Source organism: Rhea pennata, chromosome 3, assembly GCF_028389875.1.
Source record: "Rhea pennata isolate bPtePen1 chromosome 3, bPtePen1.pri, whole genome shotgun sequence".
NCBI classification, from domain to species: domain Eukaryota; kingdom Metazoa; phylum Chordata; class Aves; order Rheiformes; family Rheidae; genus Rhea; species Rhea pennata.
The window spans coordinates 83326289-83353829 of NC_084665.1; the positions used below are offsets into that span (position 1 = coordinate 83326289).

General features: G+C 34.8%; 1 protein-coding gene across 1 annotated transcript in view; it reads left to right on the forward strand.

Moving 5' to 3' along the window:
* ASCC3 (activating signal cointegrator 1 complex subunit 3) overlaps positions 1–27541 on the forward strand; it is a 273420-nt gene that overhangs the window by 26550 nt on the left and 219329 nt on the right. The window contains exons 5-8 of the mRNA XM_062572708.1: positions 16749–16869; positions 20055–20262; positions 21017–21158; positions 22611–22736. Coding sequence (XP_062428692.1) covers positions 16749–16869; positions 20055–20262; positions 21017–21158; positions 22611–22736 — 597 coding nt within the window. The remainder of the gene's footprint in view (positions 1–16748; positions 16870–20054; positions 20263–21016; positions 21159–22610; positions 22737–27541) is intronic.

Consider the following 27541-nt stretch of genomic DNA (forward strand, 5'->3'; position numbering starts at 1 on the left):
AAGTTTTAGACCAACTGATGTATAGCCTATGCAATATTTATGTCATTCTTCATTTACCTGCAAGTCTTTTTTTTTTTTTTTTTTTTTCCGCTAACTAATCTTCTATTTAAGTTTTCTCCTATCGTATCAATATTATTTTTCAGGCACAGTGTAATTAGATTTATAGATGTGTGCGCCCTAACCTAGAATTTCACTTGTCAGTTTTTGAAGGTTTATGAAAGATTGTTGTGCATGGAAGCTGCAAGGGCAGTGAGCTCTTTCAATTTTGTTCCTAGCTTCAGTGTTTTTTTTTTCCTTTTTATGTTCTTAGCCATCTTATCTGTATATTCAAGATCAAATACTATTTTTACTTCATCCAGAGACAAACTGATGGCTTTATCTTAAAATTAATTAAAGAAACAGGAATTATCCTCTGTTTTGGGCCTGTGAGAAAATTAAAAGTAATGAATGTAGATTTTTTTTTTAAATAACATCTCATAAGATGTCTTTACTATCTACTCATTCAAATCTAGTGTAGGATCAATTCCAGATCAATTAAGCATAAAAGGGAAAATACAGCACTCCTCATAAGAGTAGTTCACAACAAGCTAGTCCACTAACAAAGGAAATTATCCAGGAAAATTTACTGAGTCTTATGTTCGCTATTATGTGTTATTGTTTTGATTTGGAGGAGAGAACTTTCCTCGTGAAAACAATACTTTGTAAAGCTGGAAAATTGTACTTTCAATTCTTATGATTATCTTTCAAAAAAATCCCACAGCTCAATTGTCATAGCTTATTTTATCTGATGCTATCACCTCTTATTTGAACAAAGCCTCCTTTGGTTTCCCTCCCCCCACACCTGACATTGAAAAAGTTGTAATTTAAAAAAAAAGATACTGTATTTTACATAATACTCTGACATGAAGTAAAGTGTGTCAGGCTTTGATCAGTATTGCCCCTTTATCCTGGAGAAAGAACACTTGCCATCAACTAAAATTCTTTCATATCTATTTCTAATAGTTTTTTATTAATAGATGTATTCAGTTCATTATGCTTGTAAAGCGGGGAGGAAAGCAAGCAGTATAGAGCAAAAGCTATAAAAACTATTTGTAGTTCTTAAACTAAGAAACCCTAACATTTAAATTGACATTAGGTTCTCATTCATTTTACTGCCCTTCATTAAGCAATAAGGATACTTCAATTGCAAAATGAAACAAGTGAAATAGGAAAGGTGCTGAGTGCTGTCGAGTATGGACATAGCAGAGCGAGTCCAGCACAGGGCAGATTGTTGCAGGACTGGTCATAGGAGGAGAGGCTGAGAGAGCGGGGGTCTTTCAGCCTGGGGAAGAGAAGGCTCGGGAGGATCTGATCAACGTGTGTAAATACCTGATGGATGAAGTAAAGAAGATGGAACCAGATTCTTCTCTGTAGTATCCAGTGACAGGGCAAGCAGCAGTGGGCACAAACTGAAGTACAGAAAATTCCGTTTAAACATAAGAACAAGCTTTTTACTGTGAGGGTGGGTCAAACTCTGGAGGAGGTTGCCCAGAGAGGTTGTGGAGTCTCCATCCTTGGAGATATTCAAACCGGACTGGACATGGCCCTGAGCAACCTGCTGTAGCTGGCCTTGCTTTGAGCAGGGGGGATTGGAGCAAATGATCTTCAGGGGTCCCTTCCAACCTCAGCTGTTCTGTTATTCTGTGCTTTGATTTGGAAAAAATGATGACATTAGCGAAAAATGTTTTGTTACCTCCACTCTCAACTCTGTTTAAAATTAAGTCTACCTTTTTCTCTGATGGATTTTGTGCATTGAAATCGCTAAATTTAACTGTATACTGTTCCTTAGCCAAGTATGTACTTTCTTAAGCTCAAAAACTTGTTGTTTTTGAAGTTTTGTTCTACTAACAAGACCTTGTTAGTAGAATCTAATAATAAATAAGTGGAGAGGACCTTTTAAATTAAGTACCTGCATTTTAACCTTATGTGGAACTTAATGAATTATAGGATACAGGAAATAAATAGTCCTTGTGCTGCAAGTAATCTTAATTAAGTTGTAAAGTGACCTTGATTTCAGATGTGTAATTGGTCTCCTAAATTAAGTATCTATAAATAAAGGGCATTTGTTATTCAGAGAAATCATTCATTTAGTTTCCTGCAATAAACAGAAATCTGTAATGGTCATTTTTCTCCTGAGAGAAAATACAATCTCAGTGTACATGACCAAATTTCTAATACCATTTAAAAGCTTAACATTACCTATATGAACATTTAATTTTTTTTTAATGTGTAAGTTAAGACAAATGTAAGGAAGTTGTTTGACACTTTACATTATGAATATTACATTGAAGTACAATTTCACCAGAGACAGTATATTTTAAAGCTTATAATGCAAACCAGCTACAAAAGGAATTATTAATTTCTACAGACTATGCACGTTTATTACATACTTCATGTAAGTGAATGGAAGTGCAAAATCAATACTGCACAAAGTTACATCAGAAAAAGACTAAGCAGTGTGTGTGTGTTTTTATATATATATATATATATATATATATATATGTGTGTGTGTGTGTGTGTGTGTATTTGTTGTTGTTTGGTTGCTTTGTTTGTTTCCAACTAATGATTTAGTGTGCTTTTCCTGGCAGTAGCATGCTCTGCAGTACTTTTCTCTATATTGACTTATTTCTTGCACATACTGAAACAGTATTTGCTTTGACAAGTAACCAGAATTTTAGTGTTACATTTTCAAATAAAAATTATGTTCTAGCTATTAGCATCCAAAATCGACCTGGGAAACACTTAAATCTCTTGTTCCTAACCTGAATTCTCAGGTCTGTATGAGAGCGATCTCTGGGCAGTCTGAATATTTAATTTATTTTAAGGAACTCTAAAAGTCTTCAGAGTTCATATAATACTACTGATTGTGATAAATGCTGTAGCATTTCATTTTTTGCAGGCTCTTAGACACTAGTTTTAAGATCACACTTTTCACATACTGTGAATGTCCCAAAGGAGGTGCTTTAGAGAAACAGCCTGTATTAGCTCTGCACAGTGTGATCAGCTCTATCTGTGTTGGACTAATACTTTTGGTTAGTTCAGAGTGCAGGTGAAGCTTGTTTTCATATGTTGTATAGACATACCTGACCTTTCAATGGAAATGTGTGTATTTTTTGTTTTCCTATATTTTTCAAATTTAAAAGCAATTTTTTAAGCATTTTGGCATGATGCATCAGCTTTGTAGAATACTTGATGTTGGCCTTTGCAAATGCTTTGCTCTTTAAGATATGAAACACTGAATGTTCTGCTGCTGGCAAGGTGCATCAGTCTGCTCTTGAGCACCTCTGTGCTCCCAGAAGATTCTCTGTTACCTATCAAAGCCAAAGCTTGGCTTTTCTGCATAAGCCACTGCTCTTCTCTTCACACTTGGGATTCTCAGCTGCAGCTTTGCTCCTTGTCCAAAGCAGAACCAGAGGTGCTCTGAGTTGTCCCTGTACATGGCTGCCTTTTTTGTTCTGCACTTTTCATCAAGCCATTCTTAACAGGGGAAGGTTAAGCTAAATTTGTTTTCAAAATGAGCTTTAGTAGAACATTCCAATAAAAATAGTTTTAATAAACTGTAGAAGAACTAGTGGGAATTTTTTTTGAAATATAAAATATAGCACCAACATAACTATTGGTGAGTGAGAAATTAAATTGACCAAAAGCTGTAGTCCATAGTGAAGTGGTTGACTTTACTGTCCAAAGTGAAAGAAATGGGGAAAATGAATATATCTTGAAAACCAGTTTAAACTTTAAAACGATTGAATGCTGATAATTCGGAATATGTATCATAATAGCCTAGCATCATTAAAATCAGTTTTCCTTGGTTTCAAAAGGATGTAATTTTTACTATATTGATTTTTTTATACATAGATGATTTCTGAACTGTATGTATATGCATATCTGATATTTCTCAGGCACAGCTTGTGATACATCATTACAAAATAGCATTGTACTGGCATATATTTCTATATGCTATGGGAAATTTTTGCCACTTACAACAAGGCTTTAATGTAACCTTTATTTTTTTTATGAGATTTTCCCACAGAGGAATTAGGTATCTGGCATTAAAGTCTCACTGGTTAGCCATTCTTTATTGTTTTTAACTAGTTTAATACAGCCAATTTTACAGTGGTAATAGAGTAGTCTTAAGCAACTGATATAAGCAAATGTAGTAATAAATACACAAAACATTAACTAAAATTAGATATTATTGGAATTTGCACTAATTTCATACTAAATTCATACTAAAATCATACTCCAACTTTTTTTTTTAATAGAAAGTTACGTTAGATGCTTTGTGATTATTTTGCTGATTTAAGACCTTTCACTAAACAGCTTGCTCAAGATAGAGCAATTGTGTATATGAATTAACTTTTTACAAGTTACTGTATTTGTTACTTTAGTTACTAATTGTCAGGACTAAACATGTTGTGAAACAACTTTAAAACATGCATTAACATAGCAAATGTATTTAATACAGGACACATGCTGAAAACGTGAAAAATATGCAGTTGAGTATGTAGATAAATAAAAAAAGACACAACTACAAAATTTTGTCTTAACTGAAAATAAAGATATCAATATCTGCATGTACCCGTTATAACGTACATATGCATATGCAGCTCACAACTCGTTGTAATGACAATCATTGTAAGTATTGCCAGATATTTTCAGTGTTACAGCTATGCTGCTTAGTTGATCTTAGATGGAAAATGTGTAAATATAGACTGTCTATTGAGAGGGAAAACAGTTTGAGTAGGTAACTTCACTAATGCTATATATAGTAGGTGATAAAAATTTTAGAAAAGGACTTCTGTCCACCATATAGAAGGCAGAATGTGAAATGAAATATGGAAAACTGAGGAAATGAAATATGAAAAAATAATTGCCAGTTTGGCTTGATGCAAAGTAGCAGAAGTACAAACATATTTAGTGTGGGAGTAATGCATTAACTGACCATGGCTTGCAGAAAAAGGCATGCAAATAGAGGGAGAGGATAGCAGTAGACTGTCAGCATAATACAAACTTTTTGTAAATATTGGCTGTTCTTATTATTGAGGAAAAACCTACCCAAAAGCCTTGGTCAACTTTCAAATTCTAGGCAATGCTTTTTCCAAAGCTATCATAGCTTTGCAGTAACTGTGAGCTCTTAATTTTCACAGTTAACAGAAATGCACATGAGCATCAGCTCTTGAGTTATTGCACACTCCTTGTGAGACCTTCTTCAGATCACAAACTGGAAAGTTTGATTAGGTTCCACTGCTCATATAACAATGAGTTTGATGTTTGAAAATCATTGTATGAATTCAATGTCTTTATAAATGCTGCACAAAAGCTTCAGGACACTCTAAGTTACCTAATTGCTCCTTTTGGAAATGGAAGTTCACTTGCACGTGAGGGCTTTAAGCAGACACCAAGAATCATGAGTAGATTATTACTTCAAGAAATTTTTCAATACATATTTTTTCAATACATACAAGTGTAACTAAAGAGACTCTCAGCACTTTTTAGTGATGGGAATTGACACAGGTTATATTTGTGTGTTGCTGTATCTATTACATACTTTTTACTGTCAGTACTAGTTTTTTAAGGTCTTTGAACAATTCACTTTTGGGGAATCTGAAGGTTTGTCATCTAACTCTTAATCTGGTATTATCATTTTGCACAAAGCCTGAAGTGATGGTTAAAAGGTTACTGAAAAACTGCCTAGAGCACTTCAAAAATTATATAGGGTTTACTTATAGTTAGAGAAGAAAATGAAAATATTTACTGGACTTCTAGAGATTATCATCTTTTTCTCCTGGAGTCATCTTCAACTTGCCTTACTAGTGGTAATCTTACTAGTGGTCATTTGCCATGCTTTTAGGAAATTTATATAGGATCCTTGCCTGAATGTTTAGAAGTGATTGAGTCCCATGTTTTCTAACAAATCGCTCAACTATGGTGCCGAAGCTTGGAAGTGTGGTATGTAGTCATTTTTCTAAGACCCCTTGTTCTTGTATTGTGATATAGTAAAGATCAGAAATTAATCGTAGCCTGAACAATTTTTGAGTAGTTCAGATTCCTCTTCTTTTCTCTTCTGTCATCATTTACGTATGTCCTCCCAGAAGTCATTCAAAATCCTTATCTCCACATCTCTCAGTGAATTCAGTATTACTCCTCTTTCATCTCTGCAGAATTTAGCAAACTTTTGCCAAGGGACTTGCCAAAGGACAGACTGAATTTCCATTGTTACTGTATTAATTCTATGTAGCTGTTTAATAACAGTTAATTATGAGGTTTGTCTCTCAAAACTGTCAGATAAAAGTTTATTCTAGGGAATTGTTTGTGTAGTAGAAAGCAAAATTCAAGATGTCTGTTATTAAAATATCTTTTATTAAACCTACCTGGATGCAACCCTGTCTAACATGCTCTAGATGATGCTGCTTGAGCAAGGAAGTTGGACTAGATGATCTCCAGAGATCCCTTCCAACCTCAACCATTCTGTGATTTTATGATTATTTCTTAATTAAAATCAATTAGCAAGTGTGATAGTTGTAGTGTGAGACTATTTAAGAGAAGAGTTTCAAAAAGCCATTATGTAACATGCATTTTGATTTAAAACTAGCTAATGTTCATTGATTGCAACACCACATGAAAACTTTGGATACCATACTAAGTTGACTTTTTCTGTGTTTTCTTCAATATATAATTATAGCATTAGTTTTAATTTTGTATATGCATATAACTTCGCATCACAGATATTTCATCTCAAAGCAGCTTGTCACATAGAATATGTTTGGTTTTAAGCTTCAAAGTATCTCTTCCCTCTGCTTAGTATAAGAATATTCTACCCTAACAAATTAACATAACACAAAGCTTATTCCCCCATTACTTGGTTTATAAAAAGCAAATATCCATTAGGGAATGTACAGGCATATGTGAATCAACCCTGTGGTGTTTTATCTTTGTCATCATCAAAGCTTCTAACTTGGTATGACTCTGACTTTTCAAACTCATATTCTTTTCTTTGTAATTTTATTAAAATTGCTAAGAATTTTATACTCAGGCTATACAAAGCTTGGTTCTCATTGTTCTTGACCATAAAGCTTATCTGCTCCTATTTTATATGGGAAAATAATCTAGTTATTTTTTATAAGTTTTCTCCTCTTCTAGATTTGGCCTTCTTTTTGAAATTGGAATCTGAAGTACACAGCTCGATTGATGTCCAAGGATCATAGAAACCCAAGGATGATAAGAAACTTTGTCTTTTTGTGAAGAGAGCACCATGCTGTCTCTCTTCGTTAGAAGCCAAATTGAATGCTCGAGTGTTGCTTTTTGAGAACAGAACTTAAAAAAAAAAAAAAAAAAAAGAGAGAGAGAGAGAGAGAGAGAGAGAAGAGTTGCTAGCCTTCTGGTGCTGAGAGCTCATCACTCTCCTTCCTTTCAGTAACTTTTGCTCTTTCCTATCAACTCCTTTACTTCGATTTTGTACTGAAAAAGAGAGAGCTTATTGTACCTTTGAGGTGCTGTAAGGCTTTATCTTTTCACGATAACTTTTGAATCAGCTTAAACATATCATTAAACTTAATGAGACTTTTTTTCTAGAGTGAGCCAGATTGTAGTTGGTAGAATTTTTGACTTCATTTTCTTTGATCCTGAAAAGGTCTTTTCAAGTCCAGTTGGAGACATAAGGAACTACAAGACATACAGGAAATGCAATCAGATGTCATCTGAAAGATTAAGGCTCACTCATTAACTAGACACAAAATCAAACTCCTAAAAATGATTTTATGAAAAAAAGCAAATATGCAGCTACTAGTGCCATAGAATTCACAAAGCCAGGTTTTCTGTGATTTTGTAATCCATGGTTTAAATCACCCTATTTCTAATGCCCTGTGAGTACTGAAGCTTTTTCTACTGGATAAGAGCTTGTATTGGTGGGTTTACTGGTGTGTGCTAATACACTTGAGTGCAGCTTTTCAGAAAAATAAGAGGAGAGGCAAAAAGAGTACTTACTCGTTTGGATCATGCTCCTTTACCTGACCACTAAATATCTTCAGAAGCTCTGAAACCCTTTGTCAAACATGGAAATTACCAAAGAGATTTTAAACTTTTTTTGTAGTGACTCACTAATGATGCACAGTGTGATTTCATGTGCCTCGTTTCTCAGGAATACTAGGGTAAAAATTATTTTTTCCTTATCTGAAGCCCCAGGTAAGACTACCTGAAGCTTTTGTTCTTCTCCTCTTTTCTGCATGCTGCTATAGGAATACAGGAGGCCACGTTTCTGAGAAAAACTTGCCTTGTTTTCATCTTGTGTACTTGAGCACATAGCAACTTAGGGTCTTGTAGTGACATGACCAGAGGGAGTCTGCATGAGCAATGTTTGTCTGAGGAACCTTGCTGTGCCAGACAAGCTTTTGTGGAGAATCTTAAAATTTTGACTTTGCAATCCTAATTAGAATAAAAATAACTTTTACTATGAGAGTCTAATGTTTCCTATTCATCACCCACCACTGTTAAGCAATATGAATTGAATGCTTGGCTTTCTGGTGTTTTCTTGTACACTGTCACTACATGTTGGAATAACACAAGTGTCAGACTACACTTGAGCAGTTTTGGGCTCAAATAAATTGTTGTTCTCAGTTTGTCAAGTTTTGGAATTGCTTTCCTTTATAAATATCTGCAGGTTGTTTTGTTTTTCCAGAAAATAATCCAGTGGCAACTATAAACATTTTATAAATATTTTAAATCTTAAGCACTAAGGAACTATTTTGGACGTTTGATTCTGATACAGAAACTTCCTCTATAAATTAATATTTTCTGCTGGTTAAAGTCAGAATTTCTTATTCCTGTTTTGAATTTGCTATTTGTTCTCAGTACAGGATAAAATAGGTATCTGCTGTCTCCTAATAAAGTCTCAGATTTCTCTTTTTTTTTTTCTTTGTAAGAATCTGGGTTTGTGTTATTTCAGTAGTGATGCAGGCATCTGTGTAGTATCTCTGTAAATAATCATTCAGTAATGCCAAATGAGGCTATAGCTTATGCAGGAACTGCACCTGCTTCCTATGCATAGAAAAGAGACAAATACAGTGGTTGGTTAATTTTAGCATAATTTTAAAAATTCATAAACAGCTAATTCTAGAATACTTCTGAGGATTAATAGCTGTTTAAGGAATCATGTGACAGCAAGGTTTTCTACACTTTAAGTCTTTAGTGCTTTGTTTTTAAAAGGCTTGTCAGGGATCTGCTGTTTGTGGTTGGGTTTGACTTTTTTTTTTAATTGCCCAGATATGTAGACGAAGTGAACCTCGTAGTTGCGTGTTGTATATTCTGAAAATCAGTACGTCTATGTAAGTTTCTAACCAATTACCAACTCATCAAATTGATAAAACATTGATGTTATTGATGATGTCTCTTGTATGTGTCTTATTGTAAGAAAAAAGGTCTTTGTTCTCATTCTCCACCACTACTCTTCACCTGATTAATTTCACAATGGTTTAGTTTTAGGTTTCAGTTTAGTTTGAAAGAAATTTCCTACTCTTAAGACATGGCACTATAGGCTTTATCTTCTAAGAGATTAGTTGTGATGTTTTAAAATTGCTCACATTGTTATTTTTTGTACTGTGGTTCATAATTTTCTGCTTGTGTGTAGTTAAAGTAAAATTACGTGGGTTTTTGTGGATACTAAACTATAGAAATAGAGGATGATGCCTATGTGCTGAAGAAAGACAGTATTAAAAAGAATAATTGGCCATGTCTCTATTTGCAGATTGAATTTGTACTTTTGCACTAAAAACTGTCTGCTGCTTAAGGCCAGACTTCCAACATTTCTTGTTGCGCACTGCAAGTGTACCAGCGAGAAAAATACCCAGAAGCTGAACGCTAAGTAAGAAACCGTCGTGAATATGTTAGCTTTATGTGAATTTCTTTCCCAAAGACAATGTTATATGAAATCTTTTTCATCAGCTTCCTTGAACAAGGTTGGGTAATCTTTGAAATAACGAAGACTTCAAACTTTTTTCTAGGAGAATTCCTAGAACTTTGCTGCTTTTCTTGATTTGATTATTTCCAACTTCAAATTTATTTTCTTCTGATTGACTCTTGAAATTGAAATCCAAAAATGCAAAGAATAACTGCTTCCAAAAACTCCTAAAAACATCTTCACAGATAGCTGTATCAGACCTGTGATGGCAGAAATAACTTTTCATTCATTCTCCTGAAGCTGGCACTGAATTCTGCACAAGGCAGTCTAAAAAGCAGGTGCTTGTTGTGAGAGAGAACGCGAGCCGCTAGGAACAGCGATCTGCCGTACTGACCCCAGTGCTCTCCGAGATCGCAACGCGGGAGTTGTCTGGCCCCGCTACACGGCAGTCAGAGATGTGTTTTGCGTGCAAGTAGCTTGAGTTACTACTCTATATTAAAGTGCTTGAAGTGCTCTTTTCTTAGTGCAGGCAGGTGTAGTTACACTGAGTTTACTAACACTCTGTGCAAGTCTCCAAGGTAGGAATGGTTGCCAGAATTGAAAGATCATTTTTGTATAGGTGAACTTAACGTGTAATCAGAATTGGAATGCTTGAAAGAGAAAAAGCAGGTTTGAGAGCTATACGACTTTTTCATATGCCTAATGCCGGTTTTTAATAATACTAGTACGAAATTATGCTTTCTCAGGCTTTTAATTAACCTATATGAAATTTGACAATACAGAAAATCTGTTATCTATATTTATCTATCTATATCCCTGTATCTAGCCTCTGTCTTCAACATCTGTGATTTTGTTACTGTATCTCTTAAATAATATGTAGTAGGAGTTTGGGTACTTTATCCAGACAACTTTTACTGTAAGTCTGTAGCCCAAGGAAAAGAATTACTTTTTACTTATAATTTTTTGAAATGAAGAAATCATTTCAGTTACTTAATAGCTATTAAGACAGAACAAGTTTGAGATCATGCAAAGGAGGTGATTGTTCTAAGGCTGTTTCTAAATTGTGCCTTGTAGAGCAAAACCATCTGTAAGCAAGTAAGCTAAGTGCAGGCATGGCAAGTAGTAGGTATAGGTGGTACTTTGTAACCTAGACCAGCTGTTAGGCTACAAGGCAGGGAGATAGAGAAAAACAGCATTGATAGCTGGCTGAATTGTTGATTCTATTTCATCTATTGTCTTAGAGCTATGTAAATAGCTCTGAGTAATATATTACTCAGAGCTGTTTAATAATAAATATAGTAATAAATATAATTATTTATTATTCTATTATTTATTATATTTATTACTATATTGTTTATTTATTATTCTATTATTTAAGTAAACAATACTAAGACACAGTCAAGGCATTAGACCCACTAGTCAGTAATTTGTTGTTTGCATTTTAGAAGCAAAGAGACTTTTAAAATTCTTCTCACTTGCAGAAAATAGGAAAATGCCATGTTGATGGCGGATAAATCATGAAATAAAATAACATTCGGAGCTCTATGACATATTTGAGGTCATCCTAAGGAGATGATTCTCCCAGGGTTCTTTATAAATTGTGCATTTATAGAACTGATAAGTAAATATTAACTGTTTTAATATTTAGAGTAAAACTCTTGTTGCAGTCTTGAACAGCTTAACAGTAAGAATGTACTTTTTATAGCTGAGCCTGTGTCATGCCTCTCATTGGGGTCCAGCTTCTTGCTTGTTGTCTGCTGTGGCCTCCAGAGTCCTGTCTCTGTCTCCTTGCCTTTTTCCGTATAACTAGCATTCACTAGAAATTATTAGCATAGGGACCTTGCCTCACCATTCTAATGCAATATGACACTTCTTGTCCCTTGGTTCCTAGATTGATTACTCAGTACACTTTCTTCCTGATATTAAGGCTATGCACATAAAATGAAATTTAAGAATCAATCAAATAAATGTGAGAGTGACCATATATCAGTCTCGTCTTTGTCTTTATGGTCACTGAGCAGTAGTTGAAGTCATCTGGGACTTTCATTATTGGAGACAGACAGGGTTGCCTTTTGGGCACAATCTGTTACCCGCTTCAAGGTACGTAATAGTTTGGCTGGTATTCAAGAAACTGCCGATTGACACACAACTTCTTCAACTATTGCCTGCTGTCTACTTTATCTTGTAATAATTTACTAAAAAGGTGGAAAATAACATTCTCCAGATTTCTTTGTCTAGTCTCAAGGTCTTGGATATTGATGTTTCAGGATGGAATATATAGCTAGCACCTGAATTGAAAGGGTTGTGAGCTGGATAACTATTGGCTTGAACTCAGTTTTTAACTGAGAAGTTACACAAAGCTTAATCTTTTTCCTTCAGCAATGTCAAGTCATTGACAGAGAGTTCAAGTTAGAGGCTTAAGTGCCAGAACCATGTGCATGGTATTAAAATCTATGTCATTATTTCAAATGGAAATTTCTCTATTGTCCCCTCCTTAGAAGAAAGGAGCACTTCTGAAGCTGAGTAAGTTAGAAATATGTATCGTGCCAGGAAGGTCATGAAAATACTTCAGAGAATTTACTGTTACTTTGGCAATTTCTGCATTAAAAGCTACTGTTACCCTATCATCAACATGGTCTCCAGCTGCGCTATCCTTCTAGGACTCATTGCTTCTATTTAGTATTTCAATGCTAAACATTTCCTCCTGTGGATTTTTAGATTGGACATGACCTCAGTAACTCCAGGGTTTGATTAATGGAAAGCATTCCATTTGGAATGAAACATAATAATTAGCATCTAAAGCTACATCTAATCCCAGGAGTACATCACAGTTTTTCAATTTGCCTTTTCCTTACCTTCACTTGCATAGCAAAATATATACACTTTTCTCAAAAGTAGCATCTCCTGAGTTGCAAGCAACAGATTTCAAGAGGAATATTCAATTTCTTTTAGTTGATATCTATAACTGAAGTCTATTTTTTTCACACTCTCTAGGATAAAATGTAAATTTAGTACTACAACTTTTTATTTATTTTTTTTTAACAGCAAGAGTAAGATGACTGTGTTCAAAGAGGAGAGGCTTCATTGCATATATTTTTGTGAGATATTAAAATTCATTATAAACACCTGTTTTGCACCTTTAGGCCTGGGTAGAAAAAAGGCAGAGCATAGGGAAAACAGAATAATGGATCATGATTCAGTGAATTCCTCTTTCTTTCATTCTTTCCATAAAAACAAGCTATCGGATCCCCAGAAGCTTAACCTTTGTAGTTTGAGAGTAACTTCCAGCCTTAAAGAGCTGCTGGCTTTCCTAAACAAGGTTGAGAGGAAAATTGACAGGACTCAAGTGAGTACCGAGTCCCTTGTAGCATTGCAGGCTGCAATCGCTCATAACAATAATTGGTCAATGGATTGTGCCACTGCTTGCAAAAAGTGACCGAGCGACTGCTTCCAGTTTCTCTTCTTCACCACAAAATGATTAATTTCCCAGCTGGAATTGGATACATTGTGTTACCATATCAGAAAGAAACATCTTTTGGAGGAGAGAGGATTTGAAGAAAAGCTTCAAGGTTGCCATGGTTTTTGTTCCGATCTTTCACTTTCTGTTATATTCCAGCAATTAAAGTGAGTATTCTTTCAACATTGAGACAGCTACAGATCAATGATTTGTATGAAAAAAGATAAGTCTTACTTGATGTTACTAAATATTAAGATATTTTCTGCTCTCTAACTTTTTAAATACCTAAGTCAGCTGGCTGTCTCCTGCTATCCGTGTTGACCAAACATGTAGCAGCTTGTAGTTTATAGCAGAGCAGAAAATACTTGTTTGATTTTGGGAACACAGAAAATAAGATTCTTCGTGTTGGAGAAAGTGTGTAGAAAAAATAATATTTAGCTCATCTGTAATAAAGCTTGTTATGCAAATATTAAACAAAATCTTATGTATCTGTTATTTTTTGTGTGTTGAATGTGTTGTACTGAACACAGTAGGAGGACATTAAACCTAAATACCATCATGTAGAAGCTTGTGCTGTATGTTAAAAAATGTTAGTCTCCTGTGAAGAAGAATACAGTTTATTTTGTAAATTATCATGCAGAGGAACTCTAGTAAACAGTTGCTTCACTTTTACACCTCCAGCTGAATATCCAGCTTTCAACCTGAACTGCAGGGTCTCAGGCCTATGTTAGAATTTTAAGTTCTGGAGGTTGTGGATTATGTGGTTTTACAGCTGGTTCAGGCACTCGAACCTATGTCAACAATTTCATTTTATACAATCAGAAAATCCAAACTACTATTTTGTTTCTTGGATAGGGTATTTCCTGTGTCTTGGTGCTTCATTTCTCCTAGAAAACATAAGGCAATTTTGAATCGAAACAACACCTAATTTTTTTGCTTCCTGTTCTTTGATTTATACAGCTACCCATCACTATAAAGATAATTGCTTTCCACTGTAAGACTAATAGCAGTAGTGAAGTTATTACTTTGTACAAACTTTGGCACCTCTTTCTCTTTTGAATAAGATAAGCTGTTTTCTTTTTTTAATTTATATTTAGTCTTAAAATTTTGATCGGGGTTTTTTGAATACTATGACTGCTAATATCGCAAATGTAATTCTTACAGTGCAGATGTTTTTTTTCCTAAGACGACAAATTTTGTGGTATTTCTGAAGACGCTGAACTCTGGATTCACTTCATCTAAGTTGTATCCCAACAAGTGATGATGTTTTCTTTTCCACTCACAGATCATTCTTCATAAGTTACCTTAGGATGCATCTGCTGTTTTGATCTTTAAAGGTTTCTGTAATAACATAGGCTTAAGGCTCCAATGAATGTCAAAAGATGTTCTGAAATACTAGAAGGCCTTGTGAATGGACCTATTTAATGAAGATATTAGCACATTCTTGGAAATCCAAACAAATAAGATACAGAATTACACTTTGAAAGTGGCTCCATTCTGTGCCACATGTTAATACTTCAATTGGAAAGAAGTGAATTACTATACTATGAACAAATTTGAAGATAAGGCATCATTCACATAGACAAATCCTGAAATTCAATTATTTCTGCTCTATGGCAACATTTTTGACTTTTTGGAGAATCTCATCTTGGTTTTTAGTTTATTTTCCATTTCCCAACAGGTCTACTAATGTCTTGGTTTAGCCCTCAACAGTTTTCTACCTTTGATCTCTAGTAGGCTTCTAATGGATATGTTATAGTCATCTTGTTAATAAGAACAGATAACTGTTTCTGATCTTCTGCATTATTTTGCTTTCTCTCTTTTTCTGCAACATGATAATTCTCATATGCCTACATTGTGTGTGCTGCCTTGATGAGAAGCTAGTATTTAAGCCTAGATCTGGTTGAAAATAATATGATTATACATATACATACACACACACACACACACACACATATAGAATTTCCATATCCTAATACTATTCTAAAGTCAACAGAATATTGGCAAAGTTGAAGCAGGTTTGTATTTAGTTCTGTATACAATTAGACTATTTCAAATATACAACTTTTCTTATTGCTTTTGTAGTTATTCCTCCCCTCCTTGCCTTACATGTTTACTGTTGGAAAATAACCTTGTTCTGAAATTTACCGCTACTTACTAGCCACTTTCTTTTGTACTATAAAGGCAAAGTCCTCTTACATCTTTAAATAATATTACCTTAAAACTGGCAGTAAAGTAACAGTAAATGGCTGTGCAAAAGGCAAGAATTAATGATGATGGTTAGAGAAGGCTGGATAGAAAGAAATCCATTATAGCTTGAAATCCTTGTTGGCAGATTGATACCTAGGCAGCAGTTCCTTGCTCTGTATTTTTGTAGTTTGTTATTCCTGCTCAAGTATAGAACTTTATATTCGTCCATATTTATTGCATCTGGTCTTTTTTTTTTTTTTCTTTTTTTCCTTTTTTTCCCATCTAATATACTTCTCCGGTTTGCCATCATTGGTTAGTTTAGTGGAAGAAATGGGGAAGTTTATACATTTCAGAACTGTTATTTCATGATCTCTGCAGATTCTGATATCACTGTACTAATTTGCACACCTCATGTTTTCATTATGACCATGAGGACCAAGAATAATACTTTTTAAATGATAGCTTATATTATGAAGTATAGGTAGACATGAAAAAAGGGCTCACTAATTTGATGAACTTGGCACAGTTCAAACATTTTGCAAATATATAAGAATGAATCATAAAGTTATTTTAAGCATACACACGCGTACACACACGATTAACAACATATGTGCAGGTAGTATAGCCAATGCACAAGTATCCTCTTAATTGTTTCTTCAAACTCCTGCCCTCTTCCATCTGTATCTGATTTTTGTGTTGGATATGTATGAGAAAATGCAGTAAATACTTCTCTTGTCACTAGAATGCGAATAACTTTCTAATTATCTGACATCTATAAGAAAGCACCAGTTCTCTTGATTTACCTGGCTAGATTATGTAGAATATTTTATGTGAATAACCACAGTGAAAAACATGTGAAAACAACTGAGCACAGTTGAATTTTATATAAAAATGTAAGCATTCTTTTCTCTCTCAAAAAATTCTTCTTATTTAATAGGCAAAATTCGCAGATGCTAAGTATTTCCAACTGAATTTTTTCTGTAATTTTCCATTTTTGCATAGAGAATCTGGATGAATACTAGCAATGATATCTTTTGAACTGAATCATTTGAAAATCATTAATTTATTAAACTCATTGCCATTCCTATTACCGTGGATGGAAGTATTACAGTTCTGCTTGGAAATTTACACTGATTTGTGCAGTGACTTATAACTGTGTTTTCTTTGCAGTTATTTGAACTGCTAGGCCCGGAAGGTTTTGAACTCATAGAAAAACTCCTACAGAACAGGACTCTGATTGTGGAAAGATCTTTGACTTGTCCAAATGATAACAGATTCCAGACTCTACAAGGTAAGTGACTATAGAATTTTTATTCCAAACCACATAAAAATGAGTATTCTAACTGTTCAATTATATTTCAAGCAATGGTAATATATATGTATATTTAAAAAGAAAGAAAAAAAATGGGAGAGGTTGTATTTGTGTAAGCAGATAGATCATGGTCTGGTTATACAGAGAAAATAAATATATATTGCAAATATTTACTTTTCAGCTGTATGTGTGTAAAAATTAAAAATGTATTAAAAGTATTAAAAATTACATGGGCAAATATTTTGAAAATTCTCCTTTTATTATACTGATGGTTAGCATGAACTCATCAGAAGAACTATTAGTCCTATCTGATAGTGACTTCAAAATGGGATTTCTTGCTAGCAGTGTGGTTTTGACAAGGTTTTATTTCTTGGTTTTTATGCCTTTTTTATGGCTATGAAAAGATTAATAAATAAATAAATAAATACAAGAAACTGAAATATTGCAGTTTTTCTCCTATGTGCTGATTTCAGTTAGACAAATAATTTTTTTCTCCCTTACTGCAAAATGTATTTTGGAAGCTATTATGAATTCTTTATTTGCCATCACTGAAATCTGTCACAGTCATTGCTGCTAGAAGAATGTAGAGGAAAAATATTTGTAATATTCTGATTTTTGAGATAATTAGTAGTAACACTTTCTGTTTTTCTGTGACTGTATTTTTTTTTCACTGAGGAAATAACCTCTTATTATAGTACAGAAGTCAATGATATTTGAGTTTCCTTTCTGAGACTGAAGATGCTCAGCACCAAGTTGAGTTTACTGATCTTAATAAGGCTTTTTTTTCTTTTAAGCTGATATTCTATTAAGAATATCAAATTGATATTCTTAATAGAGAGTACAGTTTTATCTTTACCAAATTGCATTTTGGGAAAGGAATCATTTTTATTTGGAAAAATTATTTAGTCAACTTTGAGTAATTTGTGTCTTCAGAAAGCAAGCACAAGTCAACGAATTGTACTGAATTTTTATTCCATATTTAATGGAGTAAAGATCATTCCATTTAAATCTACGTTCTATTATTAATCTTTCTAATACTACATTAACTGTGAAATAAATATAATTCACAATCACAAAAGTCCTAACATGGATAAATTTATATTCTAGGTAAAACAAGTAATTGCTCTTGACTGCTTAAATCCTGTTGATACCTTGTTACAGAAGGCTAAACATGTTGTCTCAAAATGACTGTGAATTCATCTGACATTTAAGGCTGTGGTTTTCCATGATAAAATCTTTCGTAAGGATACGAGCTGCTTAATGTCGTTGCTTCCTGAATGTACTGGGAGGATGTTTGTGTGGCTACACTAGTCACCTGTTACCTGTGGACTTAAGTGAAAGATCTAATTAACCTTTAAAAAATGAAAATATGGAAATTTAGTATAAAATTTTCTCTGTTCCTATTCAGTGTCACTTGCGAACACCTAGGCTGCCCATAAATGGGTAGCCAGAGTACAGGAGCACTGAGATTAGTAGTGGGAACTGAAATGGTAGGAATAACTTCAGCTGGTATTATCTAGTCCCAGACCATGGTTTGACAAGCCCTTTTTGAGTGGCAGGTGATACTCACACTGAAACTATTGTCTTCTGCTCCTTCTAAAATCTCTGTCACTGCCTTCTATTGCGGGATGATGCATTTGTCTAAATTAGGGAACTCATCAGGATTAAGAAGAGCAAGTTGGTAGAGGAAAGAGTTTTCATTTGCTTTGTTTTTAAAGAATTAGAGTTGCTCATTCTAGGGAGGCTTGAAGATTTTATTGATTGAATTGAGACTTACTTTAAACTGAAGCTTGAAAAAGACTAGTCAAGTGGTTTGGGGTCAGGGAGGATCTAAAACATTTGTATTTGTTTCTAGTTTGGCTAAATTGTTTCTGCTCGGTATTGTGCTTTCCACTACTAAAAGAGAATATTTTTTTTTAGTTCTTTTTAAAAAGTGTTTTTCACTCTACAATGAAAAATAGTTTTTTGTTGACTAACAGTTTCAATCTTATATCTGAATGTTGACTCTATATTGAAATGACTTTGTAAACAACGTTTGGAATTTTGGTGGCTATTTGATTAGAGTTTTTACTCTAGCATCCTACTAATGTTAATATTGTTAAAATTTTAGAGCGTAGATCTTTCTTGACTTTAAAGAACAGTGAAGACCCCACAGTCACTAGTTGTCTTAGAGACAACTGTGTAGCTGTTGAGGAGGGCTGTGTAGCTCTTCCCACATCTGAAAAATTAGGGTACCTAATGCAAAAATATGGATAGGGTAACTGAATATGCACTTAGGACTCAAAGTCAGGCCTGTGAGTGTCATAAAGTATACATGCTATAGGAAGTAAGAGTTTTCACTATTGCTGCAGGTAAAAACTAAGTGGCACACATCTGTCAGAACAGTAGTCAGATGGGTTTGCTTGATACAAAAGAGTTTTCAGCTTCAGAGGTAAACTGCAAGAGTGAAACAATTCAATTAAATACATAATATTTAATAAAACTTACTGAAGTTAATCTGCAGATTTTAAAAATAGAATTTTGAAAATATTGATGTAGTTAAAAGGAAAAAATACCTGCAAGATGTTGCATATGAAAGACTATGTCTTTGTGTTGAGCCTGGAGTAAAGAGGAATAATGCCCTAGGAAGGGCAAACTGTCTGGGCTTTTTCAGTTTCCCAGCTACCTTGGATTTATTTAGGGTAATTGTGCTAGTTCTTCTTGATCTAATTCTGCTGCTGATCCACATGAAGGGAAGGAGTCTTTGCAGTTGCGTCACATAAAATTTCTTTTCTCATTTGTCTAGGAAAATTAAACTGGCTATACTTTCAATGCAATCATGTTATCCGGTAATGTACTCTAGTTGTTACATGAAGAGGCTATTTGAATAAAACTGGCTAATTTGTTTTCATACCATTTTACTTATCAGCATATATGTGTAAGAGGAGAAATAAGTGGCTCCCCCTTGTTTTGGGGTGCAGAATTACAGTTGTTTCCTAAAGAACAGTAACTTTAAATGTCTACCTTTGAGAGATGAACTATGACTTCTTTTGGATTCTTGAGAACAGCTAGTGCATAGACAGTCTAACTAGAACTAAGCTATCTTTAAAAAAAACTTTAAAAGAAACCGGAAAAAACATGGAATCCAACACTGGTGGAGATGCATGCCCCTTTCCCTGTTGCAGAGCAGTGCAAGAAGTTTGTGGGAGAAAACCCTAAACCCAATTATGGTTGTCAAGTTACAATTCAATCTGAACAAGAAAGGCTGTTAATGAAACAGTATCGTCGTGAAGAAAAACGAAATGCCAGAAAAGAAAAACAAGCTGGGGAAGATGGAGAAGTTTCTGGAGAAGGACTAATGTGCTTTGATCCCAAAGAGCTGCGGATGCAAAGGTAATAAATGCCAAAAGTTGAAAAATGCTTGTGTTGTAATTGCTACTTCAATATATCATAATCATTTATTTTTTTTTAATTCACTTTGGTGATTAGGTGATTCTGATTTCAAGTCACGTTTTATTACAAGTATAGAATTTTTTTAATATGCAAACCTAATTTTCAGGGTAAGAAAGCAGTGATCTGCTTAATTAGAATCTTCTTGGTCTCATCTCTGTGGGGTAGAGATGCAGATTAGAGAAGTAGGCCATCTTTCTTAGTTCCTCTATGCACACTTCTGGCTTAAGATTTATGAAGTGTGTACTAAATGTATCAGAACTGTCCTTTTTCTTTTTTTTTTCCCTCTCCAGATTAATGGCTACTATTTTCCACGTTGCCATCTGAAGGTAGAAGAAGTAAATAGAGGAGGGAGAGGATAAAGAGGCTTTTGTATTGAGAAAAATATAGTGAGACTGGTATTTAAACATGAATGCATGTTGCTGTATTGTTTAAAGAGATGCAAAACTATTTTTGGGAAAGCCTTGCACTTGTTGGATTGATCTTTTTCTAAATATACTGCTATAAAAGCTGAGTTTAACCTATGCCAGCTAATAACATAGTAAAGTTTCTTTCTTAATTGTTTTACTACAATACAATACTGGTCTTTTTGCCTTAAATTGCCACAGTCTTGCTCTGACTTCAATGTACTATATTCAATTTTTGTGAAGGCAGCCTATGGTTGGCAGAATTATTTCAGTTACTCTTCTGCTTACAGAGAACTAGCACTTCTGAATGCTCGAAGTATGCCGGTCCTAGGTAGACAGAGAGAGATGGATTTTGAAAAAATACATTATCCACATGTTTATGATTCCCGAGCTGAAGCTATGAAAACATCGGCATTTATTGGAGGTGCAAAGGTACGTATTTGCTGCATGACCTTTCTTGAACAATATATCTTTCCCAGTAAATAACATGTGGCATGTATCCTTCTCTCCCTTAGAGATTTTTCTACTAGTCAGAGCACTATGTATGAACAGCTTGTTTGCAGAGGGTTTTACATACTTTCATATATTTTGTTTTTATTTTGACTGTATAAGAAGTAATTTCACTCCTGACTTCGCTTTTCCTTTTAGGGCCTCTTAAGTCACTAAAGATGCTATTTTTCCCTTCTATCTTTAAGAAACCATTGAACTGATTTTAAAAAAATGAACTATTTGTGGAATTCCAGACTTCACAGAATCACAGAACAGCTGAGATTGAAAGGGACCTCTGGAGATCATCTAGTCCAACCCCCCTGCTCAAGCAGGGCCTCCTAGAGCACATTGCACAGGATTGTGTTTGGGTGGGTTTTGAATATCTCCAGAGAAGGAGACTCCACAACCTCGCTGGGCAACCTGTTCCAGTGCTCTGTAACTCTCACAGGGAAGAAATTCCCCCTCATATTCAGGTGGAAGTTCCCGTGCTTCAATTTCTGCCCACTCCTCTTGTCCTGTCACTGGGCACCACTGAAAAGAGTCCAGCCCCATCTTCTTGACACCCTCCCTTCAGATATTTGTACACATTGATAAGATCCCCCCCTCAGTCTTCTCTTCCCCAGGCTAAGCAAGCCCAGCTCTCGCAACCTTTCCTCATAAGAGAGAGAAATGCTCCAGTCCTGTGATCATCTTTGTAACCCTACACTGGACTCTCTCCAGTAGTTCATGTCTTTCCATGTCTATCTTGTACTGGGAAGGCCAGAACTGGACACGAGTTGTTGTGCCTCGCCGGGGCTGAGTAGAGGGGGATCACCTCCCTCAACTTGCTGGCAGCGCTCTTCCTAATGCAGCCCAGGATACTGTTGGCCTTTTTGGCTACAAGGGCACGTTGCTGGCTCATGCTCAAGTTGTTGTCCACTAGGACTCCCAGGTCCTTCTTCACAGAGCTGCATTCCTGGAGGTCAGTCTTCAACCTGTATTGGTGCATGAGGTTATTCCTCCCTAGGTACAAGGCTCTGCGTTTGTCCTTGTTGAACCTCATGAGGTTCCTCTCTGCCCAACTCTCCAGCCTGTCCAGGTCTCTCTGAATGGCAGCACAGCCCTCAAGTGTATCAGCCACTCCTAGTTTTGTATTATCAAGGCTTTTGAAATTTAATAAAATAATCTAGTTTTTCTTCTGTTTAAAACCATTTTTTGAGTAGTAAAATTAATTTTCCATTTTGAGGGTTCTGTGCCATATATAAAATGCATCAATGTGGCAATGTGGTTTTATTTTGGATTCAGCCATATCATCTTTGTGAAAGAAAATGATAAACCGTTGTTTAAAATTGGCTAAAAATAATGCCATTTTCTGGTTTCATACTTTCAATTAATTTTCCTGACATACTATTGCAGGTGTTTTTGCCAGAGACAGTCCAGAGAGAAAACAACAAAATGTATGAAGAGGTGAAGATCCCCCACAGTGAACCAATGCCTATTGGTATTGAAGAAAAAGTCGTTTATATTAAAGACTTAGATGAAGTGAGTAAACCATTTTAAAGGTTTTTAATTAGCTTTTACTTTGCCATTATAACAATTTATTTGAAAAAATGTTTATTAATTCTATGATTTGTGATGTGAAAATGCAACCAGTTAAATTCTTCAGGACTGATTTTGAGAATATTCATTTGAAGATATAGTTCAGTGATATAATCCATTTGATGATCAGTCTGACTTTAGAAGTTTCTGCTCTCAACTATTGGTTGTTGTGCCACAATTCTCAATTCCTTTGGTATTACCTGTTCAGCTACTTACAGTTTTGAGCTGCGAACTAGATATCTAAAATAATCTTTAAAAAAATTACAGCCATTCTATTATGTTTTTGGAGTCCATATTGAGAAGTGAGCCCTGGCTTATGCCCCTGTGTAGTGCAGACTGGCTTGTATTCATCCTGCACAGCACTGTTTTGCAGTCTCTGAGAATAATAGTTTTATTGTATGATGTTTGTTGTGTGTTATAGTGAGTTATGGTGTCAGAGGCTGAACAGGGTGCAAAAGTTTTTGAAATACTGTTTCTTCAAATGGAAGAAGGCAAATCTTTATTTGTAAGATTTTGGGGGCAGAAAGCGTAGAGCTATGTGGGAAAAATGCAAGTAAAACCAATGTTAACGTTTTAACTTGTATTGATTTTTATATGGTGCAGATGGAGACAGAGGTAAGGGAAAAAATAAACTAACACAATAGCATCTCCAAATTCATTATTAGTATCCACAGTCTAAAACTTGCACTCTAGCTCCTGATTGTAACATCAAATTTGTATTCTTAATATAAATGGAAAATTTGCTATTAATTTCAACAGTTGCAATAAAGAGCAAGCCATATGTGCTTATGAATAGTGTTTCTGTTTCTTGGTTTTTCAAAACATGCAGTATTGGAAACATGTTTTCCATTTTTTTCTCTGTGGGAAAACAGGAAATGAGAATATAAATCCAACAGTATTATCCAGGGTTCTGAGTAAAGATTATCTAAAGGTTTAACCCTCCTTAAACAGAAAAGTATTTTAATATTAGAATATAAACTTGTTCTTTCATGCTTGTTTGACAGTACCTGATGTCATATTTATGAAGTGACTGACAACTTTACTAGATAGACAAGTAGAGCCACTGTAGCTGCAAAATGAGACATTTTAAATGCTAGTTTGAAGCATGACAACTTTTTGCAGTAAATATCTTTCTCCCAAGCATAAGTACTACTTGTTGATCTGTTAAGTTTTGTAAGTAATAACATTTTGAGAGACAGGAAGTTATTTCAGGAAAAAATATAGTGTAGGTCAAAAAAAATCTAAAATAAAAGGTTTGTGGATTTTTTTAATTAATAATGTTTAAAATAAATGTTACAAAATGCATCAATTCTACAAATTTCATAAGGATTTAATCTTGCAGAGTCTGTATCATCAAGGGGTATACTTTCCATCTAATGTATTAAAAAAAGAAAAAGATTAATGAATAGTTACCCAACCGCAGTTCTTTCAGTGAGATTCTTAAAATCTTGTTAAATAGCAACTTCTACTCAATGAGGTGAAGAGGCTGAAATTTTCTTTCTGTCCACTGTGGCATTGTTTAAGATATAACCTGTCAAGATATAAATATCTTTGTTAGGACACGGTTTCCTTTTGCTTTTGCTATATAACTGCTTTATATCTTTAAGCTCTTAAAATCGTGGTTTATGCTTAAAACTTTTGCCAGTAACTTGAGGCAATTTTGAAGGTGAGAAATTTTTTTAAATTCTTTTGGGGAAAACTGATTTAAGCAAAAGCAGGAACAAATTTCTTCAGCTGTCTCAGTACAGCATATATAGGTGCTTATAAATGCCTGTCATATAACTCTATATAGATACGTTTATTTGAACATGTTTATTTGAAAGTTTACATAAGATATAAAAAGATGGGCAAGGAGGAGAGAGGGGTAACAATAAATTTTAACAGTGTAATTAGTTCATAGCAGCATCTAAAGGCATCATGAGGAAGCTGTTTTCCTACTACTGGCTGTTATCAGATGCCATTAGTTGTGGGTTTTTAGTGTAAGATATTGAGTTGGTCTAAATAGGTATATGTCTATATATATAAAGGTATGCGTTCTATAATCAATAGAATGATTACAAATCAATACCTATGCCACACATAATAATAAAATTCCCTAGGGCAAAAATAATGTACAGAACAACTAAACCATGTATTTAGGCTGTTACCAAAGTATTTATCACACAGCTCTCCAAACACTTGCTGTTTTATGGAGATGTCTGCTTCCGTATAAATTTAAAAATGATAAATACACTTCTTCCATTGAGCTTATTCTTTTGGTTTTCATCTATTCCCCGTTTCACCACTCCTAGTCCTCTTATACTTTGAGTTTCTTGCTTTGCCAGGAGCCAATTCTGGCTATGTTTCTAAACTGACACGCCACATGGTTCTTTCCCTTTGCTTCAGGTCCTGAGATTTTTTAGTGTTAGTTTTCAAAGAAACAAATATTTGTGGTGTTCTGAGGTCTTTCTGCTTAAAGAGATCGTCTCTTTAAGTCCAGAAATCAGATCACTTTAAAACTATACATGAAAAGTAGAGCTGAGTTACTTTCAGGCTGAAGCCTTTACACCCTCATTTGCCACAGCGCCACTAGTAGTAAGTCCAGCAGGCTGGGAGCTCTCTGGTACTTAGCTCCATGTGGGATGGGAGTCCTCATCTTTCTCTTAAATCTGTGTTCTGTCAGCCTGATGGGGAGAAGTCACATGGTATAAACTGCTTGTAACTTCTCTGGAGCTACTTTATCTGCGCAATGGCAAGAGATGTTTATTAGGAGTAAAAGGACATTAACCTCGCTGTGAAGCGTGACCAAGAATAAAGAGAGTTGAGAAGCACAGTAGCAAAACAAAATAAACTTAGTTATTACCTAGTGATTTTTATTAGGTATGTTAACAAGACTGGATGTGGAAGGGAGAAAAAAAGACGAATAGAAGGGATTTACTGTGTAGCTAATGAATGCTTTTCACAAGGAAAGCATGTTTAGAAGGTGGAGCTAGCAGTAACATAAATCTTCAAATGGGCAGCAGAGGTGGCAGTCTCTGGTGGTGCAGAGGCTAAGAAAAAAAGAAGGGCTGTTTCATTCAATTTAATATTGAAATCACCTAATAGGTGAAAGTTCTGTTATTCCGAGTTGCTCATTTGTGTGTCTCATCACTGTCTTTTGTCCAACAGATAAAGCTCTAACAGATTAGTTTTTTGGCTCAAAGTTAAACCATGGTCATGAAGCCTTTGATGGCTTACTGAAAAAATACAAATTTAAGACATGAGAAAGCAATTTATTGATGAAGATGACTAAGAAAATATTAGATTTTTTTTTTTTTTGGACATACGGAGTAATAACCTGCTGTGCGCAGTCTGTTTTCTCTTGAAACCTTTTGAAACGGTTTCTCGATGTTAGTCTCACAGATGAGCTGGGGGAGTGCATGCTCACCTAGGAGGAAGCAGCCAAGACAGCACAGTGTGTTTCATGAGAGGCTGCAAGCTGGTTGATAGTGGACAACCACTTTCCTTCACGTTTGATCACAGGTGGCCCAATGCAGTGTTCAGCATGGCGGGGGAAGTGTTCACGTTCACAGACCGCTGCACAGCTATTACAACATGGCATATTATAAAAAATAAAGGTACAGTAATCTGTTCCTCTTGCACCTGTAGCTGTGGGGTCAGTAAGAATAAAATTTAGAGACAGGCTCAGGAGGAACAATTAAACATCGGGATACTAAACAGGAAACCTCAGAGCAATGTGGTAGGCATAAGGTAAAGTCAAAATGTGCCAGACACCAGAGAAGGTGTTTTTTACTTTACAAAAATTACTTTTAACTAAATAATAATAATGATGATAAAAATCTTCCCTCAACTTTTAACTCAAATCAAATATTTCAGGCAGAATCTGTGAGGTAAAGACATAAAATAAAAAGTGTAAATTTTTCTTTTTAAAAAGAGAAGGTTAGAGTTAGTCTGAAATGGATTAATTTGTATTCATTTGAAAAATATTTCATTTCCAACTTAACATTTAGGTGCCACTTAATTTTTGACATATCATGGGAGCTTCTTTTCTTTCCCAATGTATTTGCAAGTTTATATTTTCATGAAAGTTATTTTAAGCACTATAGATATTGTTCTCTCTCCTCGGTTACATAGTTTTAGTCAGATTGTCATTATTTTGTGTGGAATTTTTGACTATGTAAAATGCATACTACAGAATTTTCTATTAAATTCAATCTTCACAGTTCTTATGGTCAAAACTGAGTTTGTGATAAGGAGTTAATTTACATTTTGAACTGCTAGCCAAAATCTTGGGAACACGTAAGCTGAAGTAATCTTTCATTTTAAATATTTTTAGGTATTATATAAATTACTCTGCATTTTTCTTGTTTCCTTAAGTTGACATAAACATGGGTTAGAAGAGGTGAGAGAAATGTATTCTTCCAAAGTGTACCAACCCACATTTTTATACATCTATGTGTTCATTTTGGTTTTGGTACAAATATAAGGCAGAATGGCAAAAAGTGCAATTGCTTTTATTCTTAGGTGCTGTATTTTGTGAAAAACCTATTACCATAATCAGTAATTTTTTCCTGATCCACACTTAAACAAAAGCAAATCCAGATAGAACTGGAAGGAGTTACGTAGAGATGCTAATGCATTCGGCTTCTGCTGCCTTGTCCCTTCTTCTGTTGTGTTGCCCCTTCCTTCCCGCACTGCGTTCTGTACTGCTTCGCCTCCTGCAGCGGTCTAAATCTCCGTGTCTTGCCTAATATTCTTTCTTTCCTCCC